Here is an 11,393-nt window from a genome sequence, read left to right as displayed (position 1 = left end):
AACCTCTCCTTTTTCATTTCTAATTTTGTTGATTTGATTCTTCTCTCTTTTTTTCTTGATGAGTCTGGCTAAAGGTTTGTCAATTTTGTTTATCTTCTCAAAGAACCAGCTTTTAGTTTTGTTAATCTTAACTGTTGTTTCTTTCATTTCTTTTTCATTTATTTCTGCTTGTATCTTTTTGATTTCTTTCCTTCTACTAATTTGAGGGGTGTTTTTTGTTCTTTTTCTGGTTGTTTTAGGTGTAAAGTTAGGTTGTCTATTTGATGTTTTTCTTGTTTCTTGAGGTAGGATTGTATTGCTATAAACCTCCCTCTTAGAACTGCTTTTGCTGCATCCCATAGGTTTTGAGTTGTCATGTTTTCATTGTCATTTGTTTCTAGCCATTTTTTTGAGTGCCCTTTTGATTTCTTCACTAACCTGTTGGTTATTTAGAAGCGTGTTGTTAGTCTCCACGTGTTTGTGTTCCTTACACTTTTCTTCTTGTAATTGATATCTAGTCTCATAGCATTGTGGTTGGAGAAGATGCTTGATACGATTTCAGTTTTCTTACATTTACTGAGGTTTGATTTGTGACCCAAGATGTGGTCTATCCTGGAGAATGTTCCATGTACGCTTAAGAAGAAGGTGTATTCTTCTGCATTTAGATGAAATGTCCTGAAGATATCAATGAGATCCATCTCATCTAATGTATCACTTAAGATTTGTGTTTCCTTATTAATTTTCTGTTTTGATGATCTGTCCATTGGTGTGAGTGGGGTGTTAAAGTCTCCTACTATTAATGAGTTACTGTCAATTTCTCCTTTTATGTCTGTTAGTGTTTGTCTTATGTATTGAGGTGCTCCTATGTTGGGTGCTTAGATATTTACAATTGTTATGTCTTCCTCTTGCATTGATTGATCCCTTGATCATTATGTAGAGTCCTTCCTTATCTCTTGTAATCTTCTTTATTTTAAGGTCTATTTTGTCTGATATGAAGATTGCTATTCCAGCTTTTTTGCTTCCCATTTGCATGGAATATATTTTTCCATCCTCTCACTTTCAGTCTATATGTATCTTGAGGTCTGAAGTCGGTTTCTTGAAGACAGCATATACATGGGTCTTGTTTTTATATCCATTCAGCCAGTCTGTGTCTTTTGATTAGAGCATTTAACCCATTTACATTTAAAGTAATTATTGATATATATGTTCCTCTTCCATTTTCTTAATTGTTTGGGGTTGATTTTGTAGATCTTTGTTCTTCTCTTGTATTTCTTGACTATATAAATCCCTTTAATATTTGTTGTAAAACTGGTTTGATGGTACTTTTGCTTGTCTGAAAAGCTTTTTATTTCTCCATCAATTCTGAATGATATCCTTGCCAGGCACAGTAATCTTGGTTGTAGCTTTTTCCCTTTCAGTACTTTAAATATATCCTGCCATTCCCTTGTGGCCTTCAGAGTTTCTGGTGAAAGATCAGCTGTTAAATATATGAGGTTTCCCTTGTATGTTACTTGTTGCTTCTCCCTTGCTGCTTTTAATATTCTTTCTTTGTGTTTAGTCTTTGTTAGTTTGATTAGTATGTGTCTTGGCGTGTTTCTCCTGGGGTTTCCTGTATGGGACTCTGTGCCTCTTGGACTTGATTGACTATTTCCGTTTTCATGTTGGGGAAATTTTAAACTATAATCTCTTCAAAAAATTTTTCATACCCTTTCTTTTTCTCTTCTTCTGGGACCCCTATATTCAAATGTTGGTGCGTTTGATATGGTCAGGTCTCTGAGACTGTCCTCAGCTCTTTTCATTCTTTGTCCTTTATTCTGCTCTTCAGAAGTTAGTTTCACCATTTTATCTTCCAGCTCACTGATTCGTTCTTCTGCTTCAGATATTCTGCTATTGATTCCTTCTAGAGTATTTTTAATTTCAGTAATTGTGTTATTTGTCTCTCTATGTTTATTCTTTAATTCTTCTAGGTCTTTGTTAATTGATTCTTGCATTTTCTCCATTTTGTTTTCAAAAGGTTTTGATCACCTTTACTATCATTATTCTGAATTCTTTTTCAGTTAGTTTGCCTGTTTCCTCTTCATTTATTTGGACTTCTGTGTTCCTAGTTTATTCCTTCATTTGTGCAGTATTTCTCTGCCTTTTTAGTTTTATTTTTTTAACTTATTGTGTTTGATGTCTCTTTTTCCCAGGCTTCAAGGAAAGTTGAATTCTTTCCTTGAAGAAGGTTGAATTCTTTCTTCCGTTTGGTTTCTGCCCCCTAAGGTTGGTCTGGTGGTTTGTGTAAGCTTCATATAGGGTGAGATTTGTGCTGAGTTTTTGCTTGTTTGTTTGTTTTTCCTCTGATGGGCAAGGCTGAATGATGTGGTAGTCCTGTCTGGTGATGTATTTCTATTTTGTCTGTTGTTTCGATGGCGTCCTGCACAGGGTGCTACTGGTGGTTGGGTGATGCCGGGTCTTGTATTCAAGTGGTTTCCTTTGTGTGAGTTCTCACTATTTGATACTCCCTAGGGTTAGTTCTCTGGTAGTCAGGGGTCTTGGAGTCAGCGCTCCCACTCCAAACACTCAGGGCTTGATCTCTGTGGTGCTGCTCAGCAGCAGGCACAGCGGCCCCAGCAGCCACATGGCATGGCTGCCACTCCCACTGCCTGCTGCCACCCAAGAATATCTTTTAAAATGCTCTTTCTTTATGTGTTTTAGTTGACTCTCATTTTCCTGTCTTTATGTAAGGCAGGCTGGTATCCAAATGAAAAGCTGCTGAGGCTCAGACCTTCAGGAGTGCAACAGGGAGCCTAAGAGCAGACCTCTTTCCTTGGGGGAGCCAAAACATAAGGTCTTCCCTGGACTAGGCTTCTTCACCATCACCAGCAATCATGTGGCTTTGTTTCAGGGGATCTGCTGCTCCTAGAGCAGCTGAGAGCAGGGAGTGGGGGTTGCACTGAGACTCTGGAGAGAGGGGCTGAAGCCCAAGAGCACAGGGAGGGCTGGGTTAACCTTTGTTGTTTGTGGCTTTGTTCATCATTTGTCATCATGAGGAATGAATTTGGTATAAAGAATGAGGTCTAATAGTACCTGATCAGAAAACAGCCTCAGAATCCCCCAGGTCTATCAGTTCTTGGGATTGACTTATGCCTCATGGCAAATGGAGCTATATTTTCTAATACATTTTCCCCCACGCAGGTGCTTATGACCCAGTATATGTTGCACTTGTGCTCAGCTGTATCCTACTCTTAGCAATTCCATGGACTGTAGCCCACCAGCCTCCTCTGTCTATGGAATTTTCCAGGCAGGAATACTGGAGTGGGTTGCCATTTTCTTCTCCAGTATATCATCATGACCCGGGGATCAAACCCTCATCTGTTGCATCTCCTGCATTGGCAGGCAGATTCTTCACCACTGTACCACCTGGAAAGCCCCATAATGTATGTTATAGGTGCCCTAATAAATACAGGCTTTGGTTATATGCCCATCAGCATGTCTTTTTCAGGGTTCCAGGAAGCTCAAATCCCCTTCTATATTAGCTTTCTGTTTCTTTTCAAAAATATTTTGAAAACAAGTATAGTTCATTTACAATGTTCTGTTAATTTCTGCTATATAGCAAAATTATACATATGCATACATTCATTTTTTACATTATTTTCTATTATGGTTTGCAATAAGATATTGAATATACTTCTCTGTGCTCTACCAGTAGGACCTTGTCATTTGTCCATTCTATATATAATAATTTGCATCTGTTAACCCCAGCCTCCCACTCCATCCCTCACACTCTATCCCAACCCCTTCCCCTTGGCGATCACCAGTCTCTTCTTTATGTCCATGATTCTGATTCTGTTTTGTAGATGGTTTCATTTGTGTCATATTTTAGATTCTACATATAAGTGATATCATATGGTGTTTGTCTTTCTGACTTACTTCACTTAGTGTGATAATTTCTAGTTGCATACATTATCCAAAATAATGTTGACATTATTTTGTTCTCTTTTATGACTGAGTAGTATTCTATTTGGAGAAGGCAATGGCACCCCACTCCAATACTCTTGCCTGGAAAATCCCATGGATGGAGGAGCCTGGTAGGCTCAGTCCATGGGGTCGCTGAGGGTCAGATACAACTGAGCGACTTCACTTTGACTTTTCACTTTCATGCATTGGAGAAGGAAATGGCAACCCACTCCAGTGTTCTTGCCTGGAGAATCCCAGGGACGGGGAGCCTGGTGGGCTGCCGTCTATGGGGTCACACAGAGTCAGACACAACTGAAGCGACTTAGCAGCAGCAGCAGCAGTATTCTATTATATATTTATCCATTCATCTGTTGATGGACATGTAGGTTGTTTCCATGTCTTGGCTATTGTCAGTAGTGCTGCTGTGAACATAAAGGTGTATGTATCTTTTTGAATTAAAGTTTTGTCAATATACACCCAGGAGTGGGATTCCTGGATCATATGGTAATTCTATTTTTAGTTTTCTGAGGAAACCTCTATACTGTTTTTCACAGTGGCTGCACCAACTTACATTCATACCAGCAGTGTAGGAGGGTTCCTTTTTCTCCACACACTGTCCAGCATTTGTTATTTGTAGACTTTTTGACGGTGTGAGGTGCATCTCATTGTAGTTTTGATTTGCATTTCTCTAATTAGCGTTGTTGAGCATCTTTTCATGTGCCTGTTGGCCATCTGTATTTCTTCTTCGGAGAAATGTCCATTTAGATCTTCTGCTCATTTTTCAATCAGGTTGTTTGATATTTTGTGTATTTTGGAGATTAAACCCTTGTCAGTTGCATTTTTTGCAGATATTTTCTCTCATCCTGTAGGTTGTCTTTTTGTTTATGGTTTTCTTTGCTGTGCAAGTCTTGTAAGTTTGATTAGGCCCCATTTGTTTTTTTGTTGTTATTATTTCTATTGCCTTGGGAGACATTTAAGAAAACATAGGTATGATTTATGTCTGAGAATATTTTGCCTATGACCTTTTCTAGCAGTTTTATGGTGTCTTGCGTTTAAGTCTTTAAGTTATTTTTGAGTTTATTTTTGTGTGTGATGAGAGGGTATGTTCATTGATTTACATTCAACTGTCCAACTTTCCTAGCACCCTTTACTGAAGAAACTGTCTTTTTCCCATTGTCTGTTCTTGGCTCCTTTGTCAAAGATTAACTGACCATAGGTGTGTGGGGCTTTTTGTTTAAATTAATTTTGTAATTTAATTTAAATGTGTTTTGAATAACATTGTGTATAACTATTTTTGTCAAGAGTTTGAAGGCTGTTAATCATTTACTAAGAATTTTGTAGCTCATATGTTTTATATTCTTCATCCTAAAAATGGCTAAAACTTCTTACAGTAGCCACAGAAATAAAATAAGGGGTGATTGAGACCAAAAAAATAATAATAATAATAAAAAATCCATGATTTAGATTTTAGCAGATTTTTCCAGACCTCTACTGTGTGTCCAGTTCTTTTTCCCTCCCTCTTCCTTCCCCAGGTCCTGATTTCCAAGCAGTTCTCCTTGCCTGGTCCAATCTGTCATCTCTCATCAGACGACTGCTGTTCCTTCCCACCAGTCTTGATCTCTCTAATTTACTAACCTCATAGTAATCAACTAAGAGGAAATAATTGTGTCACATTCAAATGAGGATTTTGGGTTTTTTTTAATGTAAAGAACTCTCAAAAATCAACCTGAGAACTCCATGTACACAAATAAAATGGGAGGCCTTATGGTTGGTAAATATAAAAAAAATGTTCTACTTCCTTAGGAATAAAGAAAACACAGATGCTATTTATGCCCATCAGGTTATGTGAGATTAAAGAAATGTATGCTGTATTAGCAAGGGTTCTGGGGATTAAAAAGCTCTTAAACATTGCTAGTTGGAATTTAAAATGGTGTAGTCTTTTTGGAGAGTGGTTTGCTAATATACAGCAGGAGACTTTAATCTAGCAATTCCACTTCTATCCATTTATCTTAAGGCAGCAATAATAGGATGGGTTCAAAAACCATGTGCTTGTATAGAAGGATGTTTATTGGAACTGTTTATAATGATGAAAGACAGAAAACAGCCTGGCCGAGGGCAAAATATATAAAATCTGATACATCTAGACAGTGGAATTTTATAGAACCATAAAAATGATAATGTAGAGGATCTTAAAAATTTGCCCTGAAACACTTCCACAGTACATTTAAGTGAAAAAGTAAGTTACAAAGAAGCATGTATAGTTCAGCTTCCTTTTGTGAGGAAGAAATGTATTGGTAGGGTATGTGTGCCACGGGGAAAAGTCTGGAAGACTATATGACAGAATGCTAGTGTGTTTTACTTTGAAGATAAGTATGTAGGTGGCTTTAATATTTTTTTTGAGATAATATTTTCTGTAGTTTTTTGTTGCCTATGACAAACAAGTACTATGTGGTAAAATATATTTTTTTTCTTTAGAAAAGTCATGGTTTCCTTCTCCAGAGGTTGAGAGCTGGGACTTAATATATAATGTTTTCTTTTTCTTTGAGAGCTAGTGTACTGAAGTAAACTCCTTAAGGAACTTAAGAAAAAAATATGTTAATTCTGGGTAGTAAGGTACATGACTGGCTGTTACATCATTTACTTGTTTTCTATGTGTTTAAAATGTATTATAATTAAAAAAATGTTCACCTTTAAGATTTATAATAAAGTAGGAGAGATAAACCAGAGAAGGCAATGGCACGCCACTCCAGTACTCTTGCCTGGAAAATCCCATGGATGGAGGTGCCTGGTAGGCTGCAGTCCATGGGGTCACTAAGAGTCAGGCACAACTGAGTGACTTCACTTCACTTTTCACTTTCATGCATTGGAGAAGGAAATGGCAACCCATTCCAGTGTTCTTGCTTGGAAATCCCAGGGACGGGGAGCCTGGTGGGCTGCTGTCTATGGGGTCGCACAGGTTGAAGTGACCTAGCAGCAGCAGCAGGAGAGATAAACACACATAACTATAATATAAAAATAGTTACTTTAACTGTATATTTTAAAATTAATTTTTATTTTTAAAAATCATGACAACAGTTTTTGAAATTTCAAAAGTATTGAATTCTGATAAAAAAGAAAATCAGTTCCCTATCCCACCTTGCTGTATTCCCAGACCCACTCTCAAAGGGGGAAAACCTTTAAGCAAATTATACTAATATTTTCCCTGTCATATTTCTAAGTATCTTACAATAACACTATTTTTAAAAATTTATCAATTATGGGCATTTTCCTATTGTCTCCTGGTTATGGTGGACAAGAATAATTCTTCTACCTTGCAATTACCTTTACTCCTCCAGCTTCCCAATATAGTTATAATTTTGGTTAAACCTAAATAATGTATACATTATTACTATGTAAATATTGCTCACTGTTGAGCTTAATAGCCCACTATGACTGTTTCCTTTGTTGAAGCTCTCTTTTTTCCCTAGAGTTATTTGCCGTTTTTATTTGCATGGTTTTCTATATATTTGGGAAAACAGAATGTTACTCTCTGTACCCCCTCCCCCCACCACAAATTGTGCCAAGCAATTTAAAAATTTTCAAAATCTCAACACAGCAAAAAAATCTTACCAAGTCCATTCTTTTCCTGAGGACACTTATACCTTCCAACCTGGACTAACTGTTCTCTAGTGCAGACATAGAGTTCTGACCCAAGACCTTTTCTTCACACTCTTCAGTTGGGTCCCTGATTTTCCTGGATCTCACATTGTCTTCTTTTTTTTCCCTGAAGCACATCCTATAATAATTTTCCCAGAAAGAGTGTGTAAGAGGGAAATTTTTGTACCTTTGTTTTACCTTTACACTTGACAGATAGGTTGAATATTGCAGTCTCAAGTTGAGGATCACTTTCCTTAGACTTTTGAAGGCACTTCAGAGCTGGGAACACAAAGATCCTCCTTGTTGAATGAACAAACGAGCGTTCCTGGCTTGCCCACAAAGACACTCATTAGACTGTGAAACTGATTGGGGTGAAAATCCTGTCCGGCCTTCCAGAAGCTTTCCTTGCCTATCTTATGGAGGCTTATAATGTGGGAGACCTGGGTTTGATCCCTTGGTTGGGAAGATCCCCTGGAGAAGGGAAAGGCTACCCACTCCAGTAGTCTGGCCTGAAGAATTCCATGGACTGTGTAGTCCATGGGTTTGCAAAGAGTTGGAGATGACCAAGCAACTTTCACTTTCATATTCTTCTTGGTCCTCCTCATATTCTGGAGACTCTTGGCTGTGCTGTCCTTCCATCAGGAGCAAGTAACTCTTACCAACGCAGCATGTTGGGTGCTAGGTGAAGCTAAGCTCAACTTCTGAGATGTGCCGTCCTGCTTGGAAGTCTAGCCTGCAGGCATGCCTGATCTCTATTCCTGCAGGCTTCCTTGGGTGAAAGTGGATTTACTCCCACAGGGACTGAATGGACAAAGATGAATAGTATAATTGATTTCTTGGGACTTTATAGGTAGACATATCTCGGTGACTCTAAGAGAACCCCCTGACTTTGAGGTTCCATGATCCCGTGACTGTTGAACTAATGTTCTTTGCTAGGATGGCCCTTCCTGTTGGCTTGGTTTGGCTTGCTTCACAAGTACTCCCTCTTTAAGACTCGGCTAAGGAATTGCTTCCTCTGGGAAGCTTTCATCTTCATTTCTTTTTCTTCCCTACTGGCTGTGTATTTCTTTCTTTTTTTTTTTTTGGCTGTGTATTTCCTTTGTCTTTTTTTCTAAGATCAGAGCTGTAGTAATGAGGTGTAATCTTTTTACCCAAGACATGCCTACTAAGCTCCAGATGCATCCATGGACCCCAACATAGGCGGCAGGGAACAAAAAGTGTTTTGATTCAGGAATGGCCATCAAAAATGACTAGAATGTGACAGAGGGAAGTGTATTTTTGTACATCTTTCATCAAATAAGAATTCTAGCTTCAAAGAGGAAAGGAGACTTATGGCTAGAAATGATCTTAGCAAATGCAAACCTTTTGGTTTTTTTTCAGGTAAGGAAAAAACAAAATACAGTTGTTATGGTGCAAAGTTAGTGTGCAGTGGCATGTATTTTAGAAAGAACATTGTATCTGAGGACAGAAAACCTGATTTTAAAATCATAGCTCTGTCATGAGGAGTTTAGGGGAGCTTAGGTAATATTCTTACATTCCACCAGCACCTCCTTTTCTCGTCTTGAAATTAAGAGTATCAGTGCCCTCCCTATCCCCACTCCCTGGGTTATGAGAATTAAATGTGAGCTGGCATGCGAAAAGAACTAGTGTGGTGCTTATATATTTATTTCCAACTGTAAGACTTATTTCATCAGGCAACACACTTTCCCAGGCTAGTAAGGTTTAACTCCTTTTGGAAGAATCTTGAGTGCTTTTACTAGTGTTAAATGATGTTAGTAAGTTACTGTATAGATATCCTAAGTTGTTTTATCTGTCACTTATATAAACAAATTATGGAATTTGCAGTGATGGATTCTGGTAACTTCTGGAAAATATTTGTACTGTGTCTTTTGAGCCAGCTTATATCTAAGCTATATTCCAAAGTGTGATTTTGTCTGCAAGAAAGTCTCCGTCGTTGTGGTCCATTGCAACAAAGCTCCTTCTAAATTTACCACAGCCATAATCATGCTTCTTTGATTTGGAATTTGACTAGTATATTTAATTGGTAATTAATACAATGTTCTTTAGTATCTATGTGACCATTGCTGAATTTGTAGTGCTTTTATTCTTTTTAGATAATCTATGTAAAATATATTCCATATACAGAGATAATCTATAAGCGATTAAGAATTCTGTATAAAGTAGAATTATTTGTAATGACCTTTCTGTGGAACATGAATTTTTTTTTCAGAATAATTTAGAAGAGGATGAAGATGTGGAAATGAAAAATAATATAACCCAGGGAGACAAACTACGTGCCTTAAAAAGTCAGAGACAGCCCCGCACCTCACCATCCTGTGCATTTAGGTAGATCTATTTTAAACTTTTAAGTTTATATTTTACCTCCATGTGTGGGTAGAATATTTAATCTCTTTTGGTTATCATTCTATAAGTACCATGTTTACCTCTCATTTTTTGGTTTATTACTATTTTGTGTTATTTATTAATGTTGTGGGGAGTAGATACATTTTAGAAGCTTATCGAAAGCAGCTGCTACATCTTAATTTCTGGAATTCCCCCTAAAATTGCCACGCTGTGGTTGGTTGTCTCTGGGACTCTGTTCAAAATTCTGTTAGGAATGCCACTCTTTTCCTGTGAATGGGCTTCTTCTTCTGTGCCGAATCCTCAGAGGTGTGTCAAGCATTTGTATTTAATCTAGAGTGTGCAGGAAAGTATTGTATGCCAAGCTTTTGGTATACCCTCACTCGTTAGCACGACTTCCTATTTCTGGGAATTGAATAAGCAATTCCTGTCTGTTAAGTTACAAACAATGTTAGTTTGGAGATCTGAAATTACTCATCAGAATCAGTTGGTGGGACTTAACTTCAGACCACAACCTTTGAAATCTTCTGCTAATTCAGACTAAGTGGAAGAAATAAAGCTTCAGAATTAATGTAGGTTCAACATCTCTAAATATCAAGATTCTTTATTGTAATGTAAGAGGTGGCAAGTCCACAAATGAGTATCATGGGAAATGGTTATTTTCCTTTGACTTTTAAGTGAGAGAAATGCATAGCAAGAAGGCTGTTTTGCTATGATAAATGTCGAGCAGACTACTCACAGAGAATTTAGTTTTATGTATTATCTGGAGGGATTATAACACTTAAGTCAGATTGGGTCTGGTCAGATCATTATCTATGCTTTGAGTACTGGTTTCCTGCCCTGAAATATGAAGGTTCGTATATAGCTTGAAGTTGAGGTAATTGTTTTATATAGTAAGATGGGAAGATGGAATAGAAAATCTGGTACTTAGTGATACTCACCAACTGCCACTGAGAGGTTAAGGAAATGTAGATCTACCAACGAACTGCTATGGGGCCAGGAGTTTCGCTAGGTACCTAGTTTGGACATGAAGATTAACTGAGTAAGCACAGAAGGTGGCACCGTTACCTATATTTGTGTTGGTTGCTTGAGATTAGAGAAGGTAAATCGCTCCCTAGCTGGTATTCAAACCCAGCACTCTTCAAAGTCCATATTCTTTTCACTGTATATACTGTCTTACTGGAAGTTTCTTCAAGATCAGTAAACATATTACCAATCTTTGTTATTCACCATTTTTCCTTGAAACTCTAAGAAAGTGCTTTATGTTAATTAAAATTAATTTCCAACAGATTTATATTTGATTTGTAAGAAGCCATAAGTGGGAGGAAGGGATAAGTTGTGGTATAACTTGGCTGATAAAATGGCAAAAGAAGCAAGAGAAGCTTCACTAGACTTGAGAAGGCTCATTCCAAGATGGTGTTTATCTCTTTCTTTTCATCCTTATAAATTTTCTCATTTTTCTGAATATAATTTTTCTT

At 37.5% G+C, this 11,393-nt stretch overlaps 1 protein-coding gene across 6 annotated transcripts in view; it reads left to right on the top strand.

Moving 5' to 3' along the window:
• CDC14A (cell division cycle 14A) overlaps window positions 1-11,393 on the top strand; it is a 189,641-nt gene that overhangs the window by 156,791 nt on the left and 21,457 nt on the right. For all 6 annotated transcript variants that reach the window (XM_010830982.1, XM_010830980.1, XM_010830977.1 and 3 more), the window contains one exon: window positions 9,785-9,900. In XM_010830982.1, the coding sequence (XP_010829284.1) occupies window positions 9,785-9,900 (116 nt within the window). The remainder of the gene's footprint in view (window positions 1-9,784; window positions 9,901-11,393) is intronic.

The sequence above is a fragment of the Bison bison genome, unplaced genomic scaffold (genome assembly GCF_000754665.1).
Source record: "Bison bison bison isolate TAMUID 2011002044 unplaced genomic scaffold, Bison_UMD1.0 scf7180017864519, whole genome shotgun sequence".
In the NCBI taxonomy this organism is placed as follows: domain Eukaryota; kingdom Metazoa; phylum Chordata; class Mammalia; order Artiodactyla; family Bovidae; genus Bison; species Bison bison.
The sequence above is the reverse complement of the archived record's forward strand: the minus strand, read 5'-3'. Positions and strand labels throughout refer to the sequence as shown.